The sequence below is a fragment of the Cyprinus carpio genome, chromosome B4 (assembly GCF_018340385.1).
Source record: "Cyprinus carpio isolate SPL01 chromosome B4, ASM1834038v1, whole genome shotgun sequence".
Lineage (NCBI taxonomy): Eukaryota > Metazoa > Chordata > Actinopteri > Cypriniformes > Cyprinidae > Cyprinus > Cyprinus carpio.
This window is the reverse complement of record NC_056600.1, coordinates 2,800,739-2,823,530: the sequence shown is the minus strand read 5'-3', so window position 1 is coordinate 2,823,530 and position 22,792 is coordinate 2,800,739. Positions and strand designations below refer to the sequence as shown.

At 32.8% G+C, this 22,792-nt stretch overlaps 1 protein-coding gene and 1 long non-coding RNA gene across 2 annotated transcripts in view; one reads left to right on the top strand and one right to left on the bottom strand.

The window, feature by feature from the left end:
- Positions 1–10,693, top strand: part of LOC122136968 — a 34,961-nt gene extending 24,268 nt beyond the window's left edge. Inside the window, exons 4-6 of the long non-coding RNA XR_006154452.1 lie at positions 2,608–2,722; positions 7,026–7,174; positions 10,556–10,693. This is a non-coding gene — a long non-coding RNA (uncharacterized LOC122136968). The remainder of the gene's footprint in view (positions 1–2,607; positions 2,723–7,025; positions 7,175–10,555) is intronic.
- On the bottom strand, positions 10,515–20,873 carry LOC109112422 (crystal protein). Its single transcript, XM_042721611.1, has 7 exons — positions 20,182–20,873; positions 16,765–16,966; positions 16,052–16,185; positions 14,702–14,829; positions 14,512–14,630; positions 13,097–13,482; positions 10,515–11,004 (listed from the first exon to the last, which is right to left on the bottom strand). Exons 1-7 carry the CDS (start codon positions 20,542–20,544, stop codon positions 10,546–10,548), a joined length of 1,791 nt encoding a protein of 596 aa, XP_042577545.1. The 5' UTR covers positions 20,545–20,873; the 3' UTR covers positions 10,515–10,545.
- Between the last annotated feature and the right edge of the window lie 1,919 nt (positions 20,874–22,792).

Here is a 22,792-nt window from a genome sequence, read left to right as displayed (position 1 = left end):
CAAACTGAAGACTGAACGTGTGTCCTGTTAAAGTGCTCGCAGGGAGAATCTGAACAGCGCTCGTGGGATTTATCCACAGTATGTGACAGAGAGAAGAAAGTGATTTATGGAGCTGTTTGTTATTCAGAGTCTGGCCTTTGCTGCTTATTACTGGTTTAAACAGCATGTGTGACAGTGGAAGCTAATGAGCATCTCACAAAAACACCTTCAGGTCAGACGGCATCCTCAAAATTAAGTGTTTTGTATTATATTATATATTATGTATTTATTATGTGTGTGTGTGTGTATATATATATATATATATATATATAATATTAATTGTGTTTTTTTTTATTATATATTATGTGTGTGTGGTGTGTACAATATACAAATATATAAACTATTAGGATTTAATCTTCAAAATAAATGGCAGAATAGTATTAATTATTATTATGTTGTTTATAAATACATTTAAATATAGCAATTTATATATATTTATTTTTTACATATAGAAACGTAAACATTTAGTGTTTGTCTGTGTGTGTATACAAATTGATTTTAACTATATATTTTGGTAATTAATATATAAAATAAATGTTTTGAATTTATTTTACATTTTCAAATTTTGTAGACTTTTTAATTTTTTTCACATTTTGATCAGCATTAATTAAACAAAGTTTTAATACTGTAGAAATAATTGACATAAAACATTTTTTATTATTTTGTTTATTTAGATTGTCGCATATTTAAAATGATTTACATATAAATAATTTACCATTTGAGTAATTTTCTTTTAAATTATTCCCAATTATTATTATTATTTTTACATTTCAATCAGCAAAGAAAGTTTAATATTCTTTAATAAATTAAAAAAAGCTTTAATATTGTATAAAAGATGTACAAAATCATTAACATATATTTTAAGTAAAAACAGTTGCATTACAGTAATTATGTAGATTATTTTTACATTTCATTTGGAATGAATTAAAGAAAGTTTTAATATTATATAAATAATTGATATAAAAATTATTGACAGATACTACTACTACTAATAATAACCTGTCTTTTATATTTTACATAAAAGATAATTGGTGGTTTGTTTTGTTTTTAATTGTATTGAAAGTTTTATTGTTTTCTTATTTTAGAATTAGTTTTATTTTTGTTTGTTATAGATTCTTATTTATTCCTTCTTGTTTTTTGGGTTGCAATATGAGTGTGTTTTTATGATTAAACCCTACTTTATGTCCTCCGTAGACTGGAGAAAAAGATCAGAGATGAATCTTGAAAGTATGCGCGACAGAAGAAGGTCAGTGAAAGTGGAGCGGTGGTCCAGAGCTCTTCAATCATTTATTGCTCTGATGGAGCGGCTGTTTTTTTCTCTTTTTTTTCAGAGTTTCTCTTTCTGTGTTTTCTTTCTGTTCATCCGTTGGTTTGGTGAGTGTGAGTGTTTCCGAGTGTTGCTGCGGAGCTGCTACATCATTTCCTAGCCACACGTCTCAATCTGTCTGTTAGTTTCTTTCTTTTTTGTTTTCCTGTCCTGCTGTTTCTTTTGTCAGCCTCTTATTATTGTTTGACGGGTGATTCACGCTTCATTTCTTCGCTTTTTTATCTTTTTATTCAATTTTATTCAATTATTAGAGATGTTTGTGTCGCTATTGCTCGTATTCAGAAACCCTTGAACTGCATCTGGGGTCTTAAATGTCTGGTTGGTGAGGCTCTTTTAATTTAAACCAGTGCGAGACTATCTAGGAACCACAAAGAACACCCTAGCAGCGACATAGCATTAGCATGAGAGTGCAAATGTTGTATCAACTCTACACAGCAGTTCAACAAACATGATGTTAATTTTAAATGAGTTGCATTTTAGACACAATAGTGTCTGTTTTTCTTTTTTGCCAATGAAAATAGTTCAAATCAAAGCTGAATCAGAGCATTTGTTCATCTCAGAGCAACACTGCATGTTTTGTTCCTGAATAATCTGTTTTTGAACAAAACATTTGTCAGTGATTCAATGATCCTAAATGCATCAGCGGTTTTGAACGAATCATTTGAGTCAATGATTCAAAGATCCACTTATAAAGACTTATAAAGTCATCTGCTTCATTCCTAAATGAACACATGTTTTGAATGAATAATTCAATGAATCACTCATTAAAATAGAGTCTTAACGCCACCTACTGACAGTTTAAGTGTCACATTTATTTATGAATGACAGGCTTAAGAGAGCCAAGGTACCAGCATAAAAATACACTCAGCAAAATATTTCAGTAGTGAAGAAAATCCCCAAAATATTGGTATTTAATTTTGTGTCCATATCACACACCCCTAGCCACTACATATGCATTTATCTGTGTGTGTGTGTGTGTGTGTGTGTGTGTGTGTCCAGACCGAACAAATGCATTGTCCTCCATAGACAGAGCAAATTAACTTACTAATTGTCACTCGAAATGTGGAGAGACTTTGTCTTTGTCTTGAGCACAGACGCCATATAGATCCAGTGAAACTGATACAGACACAACACACTCTCTTAAAGAGTGATGGAGGAAACCCATCCTGCACTCTTTAGAAAGCTTCATAGTGTGGTTTATTTTGACTCTGAATCGGTCAGTTTGATCTGATGTCTTTCAGATGATGCTGGAGAATCAAACGGAGGGTTTGTTGAACCGAAGGCTGTGAGGAAGGATGTTTGCGTCTGTGCTTGAAGCGACAGATTCAGTGTGAACGAATGCAGAGCGACGCAGCTGTAAGTCAAGCCTGCAGACATTTCTCATATTAAATTACCAAAAGCAAATGTAAAGAACCAAATCTTGTTTTTGTGACAGGTGCAGTTTCACTGAGAGCCAGAGACAGCCTCAGCTCATATATGATGCTTTAAACGGCACAATCACTCAGAAATATAGAAATATAAAATCCTCAAATATATTTTATCAACAAAAAAAAATGCATAAAATTAGAAATATGATGCTGTAAGTGGGACAATGACTCAGTCAGAAATATAGAATATTTAAAAATCCCTGAATATATGTATATAAAAGTAATTTCTCTGAATAATAAATATATTTAAAAATAAATAAGCAATATATATAATTATAAGTGTAATATTATATGTATATATGTTATAAACACTCAATATATAAAGCTACATATATATAAAAAATATTTCACATACATTATATATATATATATATTATACAGCTGCATATATTTTGTATATACAGTCATAGTAGATTATATCTAATTTTGTTTAAAAAACATTAATATACACAGACACACATGCATATATATATATATAATATATATATATATATATATATATATATATATATATATATATATTATATAATATAGATATTTTATAAATGATTTTTAAATAAAATATGCAAAAATATACATATTTTAATTTATATGTAATAATTTTCTAATGATTTATTTTACATGATTATCTACAATTAGGGAATTAAGTTATTTCAGGAGTGGAAGGTCCTAGTCCTACACAAAGCATAAAGTCTTAAATCATCCAAAACAGACAAAACATTTAGAAAATGAATAACTTTTTGGCATGTTTATCATGTAACACAAGCGTGCATGTGTGTATATATCAGAGCATATTGCAGTAAACAGTGTGTTTTTGAGGTCATGCTGTTGTTAGTCTGTTAGTCACATTAGAGTTTTACCTTTCATCTTCCCGTCTGATGAGTGAAATGATCCAGACTCACAGATGAGCAGAAACGAGAGGCGCGTCTGATAAACGCAGCGTGTTTGAAGTGTGAAATGTGATGCATATAAAGAGAGCTCTCTAGTTAGTCATGTTGCTTTAAGGCTGCAGGGCCGAACATGAGCTTGTGTGTGTGTGTGTGTGTGTGTGTGTGTGTGTGTGTGTGTGTGTGTGTGTGTGTGTGACAGTAAATAGCCTGTGTGTTAATGGCCCGCTGGGAACAGAGGAAGTTCACAGTAATTAACGTGCTTCATGACAACACCGAGTGGCTTAATTACTTAATTGGGTCTGAACCTGTGGTTAAATGGTGATTTAATTGCAGAGTGGAGAGTTTAATACATGTTCTGCTGCAGTGTTTCGCTCTGAAGAACCTCTGAAGCGCCGCTGCCATTGAGCCTGTGAGTTCACAGATGATTTTCTCTCTCTTTACAGTGTTTTCGGGGAATTGGTTATAAAATGCAAGCCTGTGCTGCATATTAAAGATGCTGTGCGTGATAGAGATCACTCAGGTTGAATGTAGGGAGGTGAGAGATGATATTATAATTCCCGCTGGGGCTTCAGAATATAATTATTGTCCATAAAGGACAGCCGTATCAAGCAGCTTTACATTGAATGATAAAGCAGAGCTCCTCACAGACTGGATAATGACCTTCCTTCAGCGGCTGGACCGGGATCAGTGTCTCTGCTGCTGTAATGATGGCAGAATGAGCTGTTCTCAGGCAGGTCCTGACCCTGGATCAGTGGAGTACGAGCCGCTCGGGGTCATTAGTATTCGTCTGGTGCTCTGTGTGTGTCTGTTGCTGTCGTTCCAGCGCTGGACTGAGTTTTAATTAGCCTGACCAGCTCTAATAACGCTGCATGCCGCCGCGCGTCTGTTTCACACACTTCTGTAGGCTACTTTATCGGTACACAAAATCAGCCGTCCGCTGCCATATTTGTTCAGTTGTTTCAAAGCTTGTCTTAAAGTCTACCATAAGTTTAAAAATATTCCATGGAACAATTATATTAATATTATATTATATTATATTGTATATTATATTATATTATATTATATTATATTATATTATATTATATTATATTATATTATAAAATGCATGTTGATATATGTATATTTATAAAATCACATATTTGTTATACTCATTATGTATTTAATATAATATACAATATGTATGATTAATAATGATAATAATAATAATGGAAGTAAAAACAGCTAAATATAAAAAAGGACAAAAATATATTTGAATATATTTAATATGCTTGCAGAATGTATAATAATAATAATAATAATAATAATAATAATATTAATGAAAGTAATAGCAAATTAATATGTGAAGAATTTCTAATAAATGTTATTAATTTCTATATATATTGTCTATGTGTATTGTGTATTTTTGTGTTTTTTTATGTTTTTATTTTTATTTGTGATATGTTTATTTATAATAAAATGTAAAATAAAATAATAATTTATAATAATAATAAGAACTTAATAAGTGATGTCAAAATACTATAAATAGTAATAGTCTTAAATAGTTTTCTTTATCAGAATAAAGAATAAAGAATAAAATATCTATCTATCTATCTATCTATCTATCTATCTATCTATCTATCTATCTATCTAAGAATAAAGAATAAAATATCTTATCTATCTATCTATATATATTTTTTTTTATCTATGTATTTTAATGTTTTTATTTTATGTATATTCATTTAATTAATTTAATTTAATGTCAAAATATTAAATAAATAAATAAAGCAAGCAAGAAGGAAAGAAAAAAGAAAGAAACTATATTATAGAGATATTATATAAACTATATTAGCCTATTTATATTATTATATCAGAAATATGATCATATAAAATAATCAGCTAAACAATTTCATTGTTAAAAGGAAAGGTATATTTATTTTTATTGTATTTTTTTTATTAATTTTATTTTATTTATTTTAATTTTAATATAATTTTACTTATTATTATTTTTAATGAAAGTAAGCAATGCAAAAAAAATTATATTAAAAAAATATAAATGCTATATGTTATATATGATTTTTTTTTTTTTTACAAATACATTTATAATAAAGAAATATGCATTTCCTGTAAAAAATAATTTGTGTATATATTATTTGATATTATTTGTATTTATCATCATATATAAAAAGGAGTGGTTTATCAGATATGTGTCATCCTGTGGATGGTGATTTGATATGTTTAATTTTCATCAGAGAGCTGCTAGCTTGTGTTACCTTCATGTGTGTTTCCCATCTGAAAGTCATGAGTCCCGCTGTGATGTGTTTTTCTGTTGTTAAAGTGATGAGTCGCTTGATGTGCTCAGCTCTGCTGTCGTCACCAGCAGAGGAGCATTGGAATGAGGCATGATGGGAAACGACTGAAAGCGGGTCAGTCAGCTTTAAATTGTGTTTTATTATTACATGCAGATATGCATTTCTTGGGGATCTGCTCTGTTTCCCATGATGCAGCAGTAATGCTGACACATCAGATTACTTCTCATGTGACGTCGCAGCAAGGACAATGACAGCTAGTGCTAACAGAGCATAAATAGAAAATATGTATGTTTGTATGTATGTGTTTAGGGAGGTTTATAAAATGTATTACATTTTAAAATAAAATGGATAAAATATAAAATAAAATATTTTCTGTTAATCATACTTATTGCATTTTAAATCATTGATTTTTTGTTAATAATATATATTTAGTATTTGTAAGTTAATTTATATTATTTTTATAATAACTTTTTTTTAATTCGGGCGCCAATATAACAATAGTAAATGTTTTACCTAAATATTGTAATACATTCAAATTAACATTTTTTTATTATAAGTATTTATATTTATAATTAGAATAATTTAGATTTTTAAGTTGCAGATGCTTTAATGAAACATTTACGTACATAAAAACATAATTTTTTTGAAAATTTTGATTTTGTTTAAATGATTTAAACTGTATAAATAAGTGTATTTTTATTATAAAGCTATTAATGTTATAATTCAACAATTTAAATAGTATTTAAAAATATATTGTTTATAGCTTATATTTATATATATATATAGTTATATATCATATATATAATATATCTATATATATATATATATATATATATATATATGTATGTATAATAGTGTGTGTGTGTGTGTGTGTGTATTGTGGCCTCAAATTTCTGAAGTGGCTTGAACACAATCATGATTTCTTTGATATTCCTCCTCCTTCAAAGTGCAGAAACTGCAGCTGGACGGTCGTTTGATTGAAAGCTTTAGTTGGTGATTATTAAAGTTGTGCAGCGGCTCGACTGGATCATTATTGTTTTATTCTCTGATGCAGGAGCTGTGTTTTATTGTGAGAGGATCTGACGTCTGGAGCACAGCTCTGATCTGAACCGTCCTCCAGTCCATGTGTCAGGCCCGGAGCGTGTGTTTTATGGTTTCTCATAACCTCTGCGTGTCTGCTGGTTTGTGGAGAGGTTATTTGGGGTGAGTTATCATCCACTCTGCTCCAGTCCAGACCCGTTTACGCCGCTCTTTCAGTTACAAACTCCTTCTGTGCGCTCACAAATACAAATATCTGTAATTTAATACACCAATAAACTCGAAGGCGTTTGCATCTGAGTAAAGGATCTGTAGTTGTTCATTCTGTCATTTTATGGCTTTTAATATATTTTCCATTTATTTTTATTAAATTACATGTTTTTGTCCCAATAGCAAAGGGATTATTTAGCTTTTAATATTATTGAAAACAGCTGAATTCTTAAGAGGACCAAAATATTATATTAAGTAATAAGTATATAATGTATACATTTACTTCTTGGTGTGATCTGTGCATATTAATAATAATAATAATATTAATAATAAATATTTTATATTGTGTTTTTAGTTTATTATGTAATGAAATTAATAAACATACATATAATGATAATGTAACTATATTAAATATGTAATGAAATTCATAAATATACATATATATTGATATTTAAAAGTATTATGATTATTATTAATATTAATATAAGGTCCTGTGCTATAGATGCTGCAATCTGTGCCTAATAATAATAATAATAATAATGTAACTACTTTAAACATGTAATGAAATCCACATATATATATAATATATATATATATATATATATATATTATATATATATATAAATATTTTTATATGTAAAAATTTTTTTTATATGTAAAATTATAATTATTATTATATGATCCTGTGCTGTGATGCTGTGATCTGTGCGAATAATAATAATAATAATAATAAATAATTATTTTATAGGATCCTGCGATCTGTGCCTAATATTATTATTATTATTAATAATAATAATAATAATAATAATGATTGATATGTAAATAAAAACTCTTATTTTGGATGCGATTAATCTTTTGACAGCACTATAAATGTTTAGGTATTTGCACTGAAAAACAATACACAAATACAGTCAAACCACAAATTATTCAGACACCAGATATAATTTTTGATATTTTTTTACTAGTGGGTGCAGGAAAATTTTTAGTGAAAAACACTTCATACAGTGGACTACCAGTAAAACTGATAAAGATTTGGGACCAAAAATTATTCAGACACTTATTGCTAATGTGACCTTTTTACACCACAAATTAAACATTGCTTGGTAATTAGTTGGCTAAATTGGTATAATCTAATTGTGTACTTGAATGCAGCTGACAGCTATTTATTGTTAATTTTTTACACCACCTTTCTATTAAAGTTATTCAGCGACTCATTAAAGTTATCAGACATTATCAAGATGATTTTGGTTTTTTAGCAGTTTTTTTATTGTTTTTTTTTAACATATAGTGAATAAACTGTGATAATGAAGAGTAGAAGAGTTGAAGGTGTCTGAATAAATTTTGGTTTGACTGTACAGTCAGTCCATGAGAAACAGATGAGATATGAGTGAGCTCGCGTGTTTTTCTGGTTGTGGCTAGAAGGGATACAGCTGCAGAACGACCACAATACTGAACAATTAAAATTTGCGTATTTTCTACCTATAGATTGTCGGCGTGTTTTATTAACATCTGCACCTACCCCAACTCTAAACCTATCCCTTACAATAATGCAAAAATAGTATTTATTGTTGTACAGTATGACAAAAATTACACTATATTGATGTGCGCATGACTAGTTGCCACAGCTGTATCCCTTCTAGACTTAAAGAGATAGTTCACCCAAAAATGAAAATTCTGTCATTAATTACTCCCCTCATTTCGTTCCAAACCCGTAAGACCTTCGTTCATCTTCAAAACACAAATTGAGATATTCTTCGATGATCGCAATTCCAGTGTTTTTTTTGATGTAATCAGAGGTGTTTTATGAGAATAATTTTTATTTATTTGGGTAGGTTCAAGAGAGCTCTCGGATTTCATCGAAAATATCTTAATTTGTGTTCTGAAGATGAACGAAGATCTTAAGGCACGTTCACACCAAGCACAATAACTATAAAGATAACGATAAAAGTCTTATAGTTCTGCAAATCGTTTCTCAATATTAAAGAATAGCAGAGGTCCACGACCACACTGACTTAACTATAAAGGCACAGAGAAACGATTCGTTTTGAATCACTTTCAGACGATTTATTTTCCAGCTGATGGAATGATAAAACAACAGTGAAGCCAATCAGAATCAATCCTTATATAACAGAGTTCAAGAATTTGGAAGCGGATTATGCTGTTCAACACCAAAACGCGAAATAGAGCGTCAAATTTCGCGTTCTACCGCGTCTGTTGTGCCGCATTGAACATTTTGAGATCATTCGCTTTTATCGCGCAGGAAATTCGCTTCATGTCGCGCTGTGAAATGTAACTTCACAACAGATGCGAAATTTGCGTCATGAGGGGGCTTCCAGCTGAGTTGAAGCAGCATTTTCACCCACCATTTTTATTCTGATAATTTTCTAATCATTTACTGTTCAATCGTGTCATGAAATGTAGTTTTAAAAAGTATTCAGGCGCGAGAGAACTGTACTGTAGTTGTTTTTAAACTCAAATAGGCGGTTATATATTTATAAAGACAGCGTATATTAAAAATGTGTTTCGCCGATTTCGGAGATGAGCTCCACACAATCAGCAGAGCTCAGTGATCAATGTATCCCCGAGAGCGGTCCTCACCTCGGCTAGACCTTCTGACATTTGCCGCTGGCTCTGATGTCTCTTTAGTGGTTCAAGATAAAATATAATTCGTTTGGGGTAAATCTTATCTTTGGCCTTATTCAATTAATTCTATTAATATGTTTATACTATATATAGTAGTATATATAGGTCCTTTTTTATTCATGTCTCGATAGAAATAGAACTTTTGTCATATAGCTCTGGTGGACTTGCTCACTGCCAATTCAGTCGTTTTTCCCATATTGAATGAGTGACTCCTGAGCAGGCTCCTGATTGGTAAACCACGCGGCGCGAATTGAACGCAAAGGTGAAATTTTTCAACTCGGGCGGCAGACGCGAAATTCGCGTGTCAAACACATAATAAATGCCACAAAAGCACCATTCGCGCGTAACGCGCGTCACGCGCCAGACGCTCAAGTTCGCGCGAATGAGGCGAATTCGCGTGTCTACAGCGCACGCGTCCGCGCTAAACGCCTCATTCGCGCCCGCGAGGACCTCGACGACGCGCGTACACGCGTCTTTACTGACTTGCTAACATTGAAAGCATTACGCGCCAGACCTCTATTCGCGTTTGTTGTGAACGCAGCATAGAATAAACAGACGATATTACATTGGACAAAATTGTTATCTTTATAGTTATTCGTCTTTGGTGTGAACGGGGCGTTAGAGCTTGGAACGACTTGATCTGAGGATTATGAGAGAATTTTCCCTGAATTTTTTTCTTTTTTCTATGGATAGATTCCCAGCGTGTCCCAGAAGTCGCAGATGTCTTCGCGCGATCCGGTCTGCGCGTGTGAATGCAGTGTGAGGTTCATGTTCAGCCAGCCGCTGTTAGCCGTGTAGCGCGGCCACGCCGGCGGACGCTGCTGTCGGCAGAACGCACTTGATTCGGAGTGAGATCCAGGGTCGCCGGTGTGAGCGAACGCTCCCCAGTAACACAGCATCCGATTGGACAGCAGTGGATAGGAGGGAGTGATGCTGAGGTTTGATGCTGGGGTTCGCGAGTCGGAGACGAGTGGAAGATGTGCGGCAGCTCTGCGCCGTGACACACGTAACGTCAGACCTGCCGACCACACGCCAGGCGACCACACGCCAGGATCCACATACATCCACACCGAGCTCCCAGACGCCACGCCGGCGCGAGCCGACCTCCGCGACGGACACAGGAAGATGTAGTCAGTCACAATCTGAAAGGTAAAAGAATCAGGTCTCTTACGTGTGAAAGGTAATGGATTTATTTGTTTATTAATCTCAACAAGCCTGCATTTATTTGATCAAAAATGCAGAGCTGATGTTTTCTAAGTGGATTATTGTCGAAAGTAATTTATTTCTGTCATCAACGTAGCGCATTTTCAGCATCATACTTTCTCAGTCTTCCTCAGAAATCATTCAGTATGCTGATTTGCTGCTAAAGAAACATTTCAGATTATTATCAGTGTTGAAACCCTGTTAATGCTCAAGAAACATTTCAGATTTATTATCAATGTTGAAAATTGTTGTGCTGCTTAATATTTTTGTGAAACAACTTTTTATAATTTTTTTTAATGTTTTTTTTATGGATTATGTACTTTTAATGGATTCTGTAATAATGAATATTAATTTAACTATATATTTAAAATATTGAATAGATATTACAATACTTATATTAAATATATATAAATAAATATAAATATTGAATATCAATAAATATTATTTATTTATCAGTAAATAAATAATAATAAATAAAATCATTTAAAAAATAAAATTAAAAATCTATAAACAAGTATAAATATTAAAATATATATATTAATAAATTCTATAATAGTGTATAAATAATACTAAAAGATCACTTCTGGGTAAAAGCCTGCACAATTTAAAAAAAAAATTAAATTAATAAAATGGTAATTAAGTATTTAATGGTTTATATATAAAAAAGAAATATTTAAAATAATATTGACAGTTGATAAATATAAATATAAAAAAAAAAATCTATAGTAGTGTATAAATAATACTAAAATATCACTGTTGGGTAAAAGGTTGCAGCATTTAAGGATAGAAAGTTCAAAGGAGCAGCATTTATTTAAAATAGAAATCTTTATAATTAGGGCCAGACTTCAACTATCTGAGTCACTTTAGCAGTAAATGCATAGATTTAGTTATTTATTATGATAGACCTGTGACCTCTCGGGCGAACTCTGCTGAAGTGACACAGAATAACTGGTTAAATCATTGATTGAGATCTCAGAGCCAGATGAGTAAATCACAACACCCAGTGCCGCCTTGTGGACAGAAGGAGAGCAGAATCATTCAAACACAGAACATGCTCTGTCTTTGTTGTACAGTTCTCTATTGTGGTAAGCTGTTTTTTTCCATCATTGATATGTTGATATGAAGTCTGTATGTTAGCATTCCCATTCATCTCTAAATACAGGTGGACTTAACTCTTGTAAAGAAAATTAAGGATATTTTAGATCATTTAGTTTTAGATGAATTTTTATTACAATCAAAGCTTATTTCATACTAAATTCTTATTACTGTAAATAACCAGATATAACCTGATTTATAAATGACATTTTTACATTATTTATCATTTAGTTTTAGTTGAATTTTTTTTCAAACCATTTTTTTTATATGTTACATGAGAATTTTTTTATAAGATCGTTTATATATATTTTTTTTGTTTCAAATAATGGCTGTTATGCATGTTAAGTGCCTGTTGTGTTGTAAACAGCGAATGCAGTTGTTAACTGAGGAAACGGGGGGGTGGGTGTTATTAACCGTAAGGGAAGCAATTAATTATAAATAAAAAATAGATTACGCAGAATATATAATTGATCCATATATCTTAATATATTAAGATATAATTGATAGAGTAAAGAATTATGATACCATTTTAATAACAAAATCAATAATGAATTTACTTAATATTATTTTTGATTTTATATATATATATAATAAAAATATATAATATAATTATATATATATAATAAAAAAATACACAATAATAAAATATAATAAAAATGCAGATGCACTTCATAAGGAAATCAGGCAAAAAATGTGATGCTATAATAAAAATGATATCTGGATATGAATGTGATGCTATAATAAAAATCATATAAATATAACTTGTTTGAATCAGTCGTGATGGAGGAAGAGAGCAAAAGATGCTTTTGGCACCAAAATTGAGATGTTTTTGAAAGAGTTTTTACATTTTTGTAGGTTTGGAATTTAGTTGTAGTTGGCTTGAGAGTAAAGTCCTGTCAGAATCATCACGAGGAATGAGTAAATGATGGGGCTAACCTGTGCCAGCATGTCCCTGCGGTCTGCATCGCTGTACAGCGGCAGGTATTTGCGCAGGATTTTGTATCCTGTTAGAGTGTTCATGAGGAATGAGTGGTTTTTGCGCAGGATTTTGATGGCGTGTTGTTTGAAGATGGCCGTGGTGTAGATGGTGCACTCGACCGCTGACACGTCATGAACGCTGTACACTAGTGTGTACTTGTTGTTTGGTTTTATGCTGACGGTGAGACTGGATGAAACCGTACCGAGCAGCACGGGCTTGTCCTTCTGCCAGTGTCCCTTCAGGAAGGCACTGACCGCCTGCTCTCTGATCAGCTCTCCGTCCACATACGGCCCCCAGCTCTCAAACTGCTCCAGAAAGCGGAAGGGGTTCACCACCTTTGAGCCTGAGAAACACAAGCAGCTTCAGCATCTCTGACTGATATTATCTGTGCAGGAGGTGGAGGAGAAAATGTGCATGGATTTGATCTGTGCAGTCATTAAAAACATGCCTATATTCACTTAAAAATCAAAAGAAAAAAATAGAATAAAAAAGTTAAAGTTTTAGCATGATTTGCATGAACAAAAAAATGAAGGATTTTTTTAGGATTGTTTGAGTTTTTTACATTTTAACATTATTTTAAGGATAATTAAAGCATAATTTCAAACCAATTTTTTAATTATTAAAATATTTTTTTGCATTACAAATATTGTGAACTGGGCAATGAATAATGTCACGAAAATTCTAAAAACTAAAAAATTAAATGAATAGCACTATGAATGGGTGATAATATTAATATTAATAATAATACTAATAATATTTATTATTATTACTATGTCTACTAATAATTTATTAGTAATATATGTAACTTTAGTTTAAAAAAATTATTACATTTTATTACTCTTAAATTATTATTATTATTATTATTATTAATTAAGAAACTTAGGGTACCATTTCAAATCATTTAGATTTTTTATATTTATTTATTTATTTATTTTGAGATTACCATGGCAATTAAAGTATGTTAATGCTAATTTGTTCTTATTATAGATATTTTATTTACTTTCTTATTTGTCCAATCATTTTATTGTGCTTTATATTTTGTTGTTATTATTATTATTTAATTAAATGTAATAACATTTTTAATAAAATTATTGTGCTTTATATTTTATTCTAAATTTTCCCAATGGTAATTTTCATTAAAAATATTGTTGCTGTAATACAATGATTTTTTATTTAATTATGTCTATAGTTTTTTTTTTTTTTTTTCTGTTTTATTGAATATTTTAGTGCATCAAATTTTCCCCCCCCAATTCAATTTCAAGTTTCAAATTTTGTTTCAAATAATGATTTTTTTTTTAATGTGAAATATAATAAAAATAAATAAAATATTTGCATGGATAATTTTCTCAGATGTGGAGGGGTTTGTTCTCACTGGATTTGATCTGTGCGTTCAGCACCTCCTGAGGACTCAGAGACTGAAGACACATCAGGTCCAGAAGTGAGCAGTTTGCTGATTTAGCGAAGTTCTTCCCGAGCTTCAGAGACTCGTGCCTGAGGAGAAACATCAGCGCTTGAAGACCTCACACTCGTCTGTACAGATACACGTCTGTATGTGCGTTTACCGTGTTTTCAGAGGAATGGAGAAGGGTAAACTCTGGAAGACGGCCTGTCTGAAGAGCGGTTTACTGCTCTGGATCATCAGATGAAGACTGACTGACTGAGCGCCGGCGCTCTCGCCGAACAGAGTCACCTGCATTCACAGAGTCTGCTATTTATTTATCTTCATTTCAGCATATGATTTTATGCATTTATTTATTTTATTCTACAGGCATCTTCAGGTGAATTTTGTGAAAACATCTATTTTCACCAAAACAGGTAGAATCTAAAAAATTTATTTATTTTCATTTAAGCATGTGGTATCTTAAAATGTTGTTGTTATTTTGCATAAAGAAAATTAAGGTTATTTTAGTATTATTCTTTTTATTATTATTATTATTATTTTCTTGACAGTTAAAGCACATTTTCATACTAATTTCTTATTATTGTAATATAATGGTAATATAAAGTTTTTAAAAAATTATTTTGTTTTTAGTTTTTGTTTTTGTTTGTTTTTTTTGTTTGATTGTTTTTTTTGTGTTTAATTTTTTTTTTATGTGTAATTTTAGTTTCATTGATACTATTACAGTTTTTTATGAACATTTTTAATTTTTATGTTCATATTTTCTTTTATTTTAGTTAGTTTTTGTAATTTTGTTGTCTGGTTTTGTCATTATTATTAGTTGTAAAATATGTCTATATAGGCTCAGTTTTAGTTATTTTTACTTTATTATTTCAAGTAACTATAATAACCTGATTAAAATAAACAATTAAATTTTTTTTTTTTTTTTTTGCACTGCAATTACTGAAAATTGGGGAAGTGAAAATGTCACAATGCAAAAACTATATGGCCTACACATTTATATGTAAAAAACATATGCAAAATATTTTTTTTATTATTTTCCATTGTTAAAAAACGAAACAAAATGAAACTTTACTGGTAATGTTCTGCCGGGACATTATCCATTAATTTTATAGACCAAAAAACAAAAAAAAAACAAAAACCACATTTATCCACCTTATTCTTCGCAAAAAAATGGGTGCGGCCATTTGTAAATTCTATTGCTTCCGGTCTCATTTGCTTCCAGCTATTTTTATCTGTACAAAACTTTTGCTGCTTGAAATTGCAAACTGGTGTGTCTTACCATATTATTTTAATGTATCATCTTAATTATGAACACACTGGTTTGTAGTGTAAATAGTTTTACCGTTTACTGCACGTTGTAATTCTTCTCATTAATTTCCTATACGGCTAATGAACCATCCAGAAGTCTTGCCCATGGGCTTACTTCCATGTTGAAAAAATTGTTATTTTGGGTGGCTTGAACATGGTTTGAAATTGCCCCCTTTATAAATATGTTTAGTTAATTTCTCACCCTGCTCGGGTCTCCTCCAAACACCGCGATGTTCTGCTGGACCCAGAGCAGCGCCGCCTGCTGATCCAGAATCCCATAATTCCCTGCGGCAGAAGTCCGCGGGTCTTTTCCTGACACTAGAAAGCCAAATGCACCTGAAGAAACAGATTCAGCCATAGATATGTATAAATGCCCAATTCAACCGCTCCGAGCACGTAGACGCGTCCGCCATTTGGGAACATCAACATGATGTCATTCACCATACTAAGGGTTCGCAGACTATCGGCTGTGCAGGACTGTAGCATCTTCAAATATTCATTGGACGAATTCCAAACAGCTTTTTTGCGCCGTTGGAGGGCACATCGGGAAGGGGACACCATTTTTAGGGACGTTCCAAACGAAAGTGAAAAACATGAAGGACCCTTCCAGAAGTCCGTTAGCGAAGGTTACATGCGATGGTCACTTCACTGAAGTGATTTCCGTTTGTGATCATGTGATCTTTAGTTAGGAGATCTTGCTATGCATTTTAAAGCAAAGTTACTTCACATGCAACCTTAAGTAAAATTGGTTTGATTACTGTTATTACTATGATGAATGACTTCAAGTTGACCATTACAATATGGCAGACGAGATGTATATATACGAGATGAGGCATCTACGTGTGTATTTATATATATATATGAATTCAGCTCTGTGTTTATGGCTTTTATTATTAAAAGTCATCAGAGTCTCACCCAGGCGGTAGGCGACGCTCACGACCAGCGTCTGCGTGAAGTTGCTGATGTAACGGCCGTCGTAGAGCTGTTTGGAAGCAGAGCCTGCGATAAAATCCCCGCCGTGGATCCACAGCATCACCGGCAGCGGCTTCAGCAGTGGAGCTGCCAGATTCACGCTCAGAGGAACGAAGACGTTCAGGTACAGACAGTCCTCACTCACCTGACCATTACACATACATAATCTAGCATTACACATGTGACCCGTGCTGACAAAACGAGTCGGAATGCGCACAGGATAATTTTGAGCTGCAGGCAAAAAGGGGGGTGAATAAAGGCCTCCTATAGTGGATTGATGCATTTTTGTAAGAGAAATATCCGTATTTAAAATGTAATAATCACTTTTCTCTAGCCTGCTCCAACAGTTGTACACGGAAGCCGTTCCGGTGGATGATGTAGGATGTCTGCATTGCGCATAGTGGTGGTTTTGTAGGCAAACATCAATGCCTTGGATTTTATGCGAGCAGCAATTGGTAGCCAGTGAAAATTGATAAACAGAGGTGTGACGTGCATTCTTTTCGGCTCATTAATAATTAATCCTGCCGCATTCTGGATTAATAGTAAAGATTTGATTAAACTGGCTGGAAGACCTGCCAAGAGAGCATTGCAATAGTCCAGCCTGGACAGAACAAGAGCTTGAATATGGAGTTGTGAAGCATGTTCTGAAAGAAAGAGCCTGATCTCCTTGATGTTGAATAAAGCAAATCTGCAGGACCAGACAGTTTTAGTAATGTGGTCTGAGAAAGTCAGCTAATCATCAATCATAACTCCAAGGTTTCTGGCTGTTCTTGAATGAGTTATGGTTGATGTGCTTAACTGGATGGTGAAATTGGGATGAAACGATGGGTTTCCTGGAACCACAAGCAGTTCTGTCTCGCCAAGGTTGAGTTGAAGGTGATGGTCCTTCATCCAGCAAGAAATGTCTGTTAGACAAGCTGAGATGCGAGCAGCTATTGTTGGATCATCAGGATGGAATGAGAGGTAGAGTTGAGTGTCATCAGCATAGCAGTGAAAAGAAAAGCCATGTCTCTGAATGACAGAACCTAGTGATGCCATGTAGACAAAGAAGAAAAATTGGTCCAAGAACTGAGCCCTGAGGCACCCCAGTAGCTATATGTTGCGACTTGGACACCTCACCTCTCCAAGATACCTTGAACGATCTATCTGAGAGATAAGACTCAAACTACTGGAGTGTTGTTCATGAGATGCCCTTTGCCAATAGGTTTGACAGGAGGATCTGGTGGTTAACCATGTCAAAAGCAGTGGACAGATCCAGCAAGATAAATATTGAAGATTTGAAATCCGCTCTTGCCATCTTAGGGCTTCAACAACTGAGAGCAAGGCAGTCTCGGTTGAATGTCCATTTCTGAAACCAGACTGGTTGCTGTCGAGGAGGTTTCTCAGTATGAGAAAGACAGAGACTTGGTTGAACACAGCTCGTTCAAGTGTTTATGCAATGAAAGGAAGAAGGGAAACCGGTTTCTAGTTCTCTAAAAGAGATGGGTTAAGGGTGTGTTTCTTAAGTAGTGGGGTTATACAAGCCTGTCTAAATGTTGAGGAAAAAACACCAGTGTGGAGGGATATGTTAATGATGTGAGTGAGTGCAGGTACAACTGCAGGAGAAATGGCTTGAAGGAGATGAGATGAAATAGGATCAAGCGGACAAGTAGTAGGGTGATTAGAAAGGAGGAGTTTGGAGACTTCTGCCTCAGAGAGTGATGGTTTTAATTTTATTAATGAAGAATGTGGCAAAGATTTTAGAGTTGACGCAGGAGGGGGAGGAGGAGGACAAAGAAGGGAGGAAAATATTTTAAGAGAGCATGTGAAAGTTAGACGAATTGTTAATTTTGTTATGGTAGTATGTCCTTTTAGCAGTGGAGACATTAGCAGAGAAGGAAGAGAGGAGTGACTGATACACATTAAGGTTAGTAGTATTTTTGGATTTGTGCCACACCCTTTCAGCAGCTCTGAACTTAGAACAATGTTTGTGGAGAACATCAGATAGCCAAGGGGCAGAAGGGGTGGTACGGGCTGGTCCCGAAGACAAGGGGCAGACAGTGTCTAAACAAGATGTAAGAGTGGAGCAGAAAATATCAGTAGCACTGTTAGCATCAAGAGGTGCTAACTGTTTAAGGGAGGAAGCGAAGATGAAACCATAGAAGATAGCCGGGAGGGTGAGAGTGAGCGTAGGTTACGATGAAAGGTGACATGTGAAGGAGAATGTGTTGTGTCTGTTTTGGGTCTGTAATATTGGTATCACTAAATTTTTAGTACCAATTCTCACCATTAACTAGTTGCTTATTAGCATTCCTATTACTAGCATATTAGCTGTTTATTAGTACTTATAAAGCACATGTTAATGCATGATCATATTTTAGATGCCTTAATCCGATCCCATACCTAAACTAAACAACTACTGTACCTTACTAACTATTAATAAGTTAGTAATAATTAATAATAATTATTTTTAATTAATTACTTTTTAATTACTTATTAATTATTTTTTGTAAATAATTTTTTACTTACTAATAATTAATAAATCATGTGGTAAATTCCCTTTTCCTGTAAGCCCTTGTCTAGTGATCCCAATGCTACAAATAATACAAAAAACCTCTTCATAGATGCAAACTCCTCACCTTTCAGTGAGAACTCACTATTTTGAGATCAGAATAGGTCACCTATGAGATCTAAAATAATATTAATATTTTATGTATTTGAGGTCTGAGATGTGGGAATGGTGAAGAGAGAGGGCAAACATTTTGCGTTTTAGGTCAGCTTTGCCCGAATAATGAGAGTGTTTTTTTTATATAGGCATAATGATTAATCTGTTTTAGGTCAGCTTTATAAATTAAATTAATAAATAAATACACACAACACACACACACACACATATATATATATATCCCTTTCACAGACTTTTTTCCCTCCTGGTGGAATGGCCTGCCCAATTCAATTTAAGCCTTAGCCATCTCCAAGAACTGGCTAAAAAAACATCTATTCTGTCTTTATTTGACCTTCTAACACTAGCTTGCTCTATTCTTTTTCTATTCTATCTGTTTTCTTTTTCTTTATTATATAATTAAAAAAAACCTTGCTACATGTGCTGCGTTAGACTAACTGAGACTTGTTATAGCACTTGCATATCATTGATCTTTTGTCATTTCTAAGTCGCTTTGGATAAAAGCATCTGCTACGTGACTAAATGTAAACCTTATTCTGTTTAATCCAAATAAATGACTAAATATAGCAAATTAAATCAATTCAAGTTATTTATTCCTCTGTGTAGATCTTAAATTTTTATGGAACCCAAAAGTTTTTGCTGTTTTTACAAGCCACAGAATCAGTCCCCCCCCCCGTCTGTCATCGTGTCCCGCTCACCTTCTTGAGACACTCATCAGCAATGGGTCCAATGCAGGCTTGCATGCACGCCGCTCGGGGATAGGTGGCATCATACACCCCGCTCCATGGCGTGACAGGACGGGGCGGTTTCCAGCGGGACGCCGCCACAGGAGGATCGGCAAACGGGATCCCATAAAACACATAAGACTTGTCCAGCGTCAGGCCCTGGATGAGCCCGTCTTTAGTCAGCAGCTTGGGGCCGGCAGCAGCAATCTGTGGGCCGGTGATCAGTGCTGCTGAAGAGACGCTGCGCAGTAAAGCTGCTAGCTCCATCTGATCATCTGAAGCAGATCCAGTGCTGATGAACACAGATGTCACCATAAACAGACCCAAAACATGCATATTTCCTCCTGCTGCTTCACTTCTCTCCGGTCGGGATGGACTGATGCATGCTGGTCTGAAACTGGAAGGACAATTGCTCAGTTTGAGCAGCTTCAGCACTTGTGACTCTTATTATGCTGCACACTGAGACTCTCTGTGTGTGTGTGTGTGTAATGACAAGCAGAATGTCTGTGCTTTAGAAAATTAAATCACATTCATTCATTACCTTGGTCTTGTTGAATCAGTGATTTAGGCACAAAGTTATGAACTAATTTCTGATTTATGTGGCACTCTAAGTTTCTATAAATAATACCAAGGTACATGCAAAAAAAAGGACTGCTTAATTATGATCTTTAGTAATATTATTTCTAATATTATTAAGTCATGACACTATGATTACAGTAGCTTAATCACAACCATCAGTGTATAGCAGTCATTAAAATAACATAGACTAATAATTAACTAACATTCAAGAAATTATAATTGTCAATAAACAAATCAACCGATGTAGGTATTACAGAAGAATATTGTTAATACCTTTAATTAAATTCCTCAAAGCTACAGGAATAGCTTTGACGACTAAAGAAAACTGTCTATATGCATAATCCAAAATAAATTTAATCTTAAAATGGTCATAACTTAACATATTACACTCTTCATCCATTAAATGCATTAGATTTCAAACGCCTTTGTCAAACCAGTCTTTATAAAATAAAAATTTCCTCTTATGTAAAAAACACTTGTTATTCCAAATAACAACATCATGTGGAGTAAAATTATACTTGTACAACATTTTCCAATACTTGAAAATCAGACAAGTTAAGCAGTTTTGATCAAAATCACATCTTAAAAGAAAGGAAATTCCTAAACAGAAACACTAAACCATGAAACTGTTCAACTTTTACAAACATTTGTAACCATCTTGACTTAATAACCCTCTTCATTACTCCAAAATCAATTACTTTCAACCCTCCTTCCTCCGGTAACTTTACCATATCACCTTTTCGAATCAAATGTTGATTATAATTCCAAATAAAATCATAATGAATTCGGTTTATTTGCTTAATACACCTGTCCGGCACCACTAACGATGAATATGCTGGATAAATTAATTTTGATATCTCTTCCATTTTTGTTAATAATATTTTCCCACAAATTGAAATATTTCTTTGTAAACAGCTATGCATTTTTTTGCACAGAGCATCTGTAATATGTAAAACTTTATTTTGACTGGAATATATATATATATATATATATATAACTTTATTTTGACTGGAATATATATATTTTTATATGTATATATTTTTTTTGTCTGGAAAATGTTTTTTTTTATATTTATGTATATTTTAATTTTGTATATTTTAATGTATTATGTTATTTTTTGTTTAATTTTAAGTTATTTGTGGCGAAAGAAGTTTCTTCAGATTATAAAAAGGTAAGAAAGATGGTTCTTTAAAGAACATGTGACTGAATGGTTCTTTCTGGAACCAAAAATTATTCTTCTATGGCATCGCTGTAAAGAACCTTTTAAGCACCTTTATTTTTAAGAATATTTTTAAGAGTTAAGTGTTAAGAGTGAGTTTTAAGACTTAATCAGTGTTGCCAACTTAGCAGTTTTGTTACTAGTTTAGCAACCTTTCAGACTATAGCAACTTTTTCTTCAAAAGCACCTAGCAACAAATTTAGCTATTTTTAAAATTTGTTTGGCAACTTTTAGCAACTGTGAGTCAAATGATAGAAAGACACATTTACCTCTAAAAGAGGACACCAGAGGTATCTAGCACTACACATATCACGTGCTTGTTGCAACTGTTCAGTAGTAATTGTTCATTTATGATAACACCTTGTTATTAGTTTGTACCTGCACTTGTTGATCAGTTAAAAAAATATGCAGAAAAATGGAATTTTTAATGGAATTTTTGTGTATAGTAACCTGTAAGACACAATTCTGTAAAAAAAAAACACTGCAACCTGAAAACACAAAATACAACGAATTATTATTAATTTAGGTAAAATTAGTTAGATAAATAAATAAGTCAGTAAGTTGTGTGTTTTATTTATTACAGTGCAACCTTCAACACTTAAAAACATCATTGTTCAACACAGTACTGTAGCCCTGTATAACACTGCTTAAAACATCATTGTTCAAAATATGTAGTTATTAAGAATATGCATAAAATGTAGTTGTTAAAAAATGTGTAAATGTTCAATAATTCAATGTTTATTTTTTATTTTTACTATTATTTATAAAATGTTTTATTTATTTTTC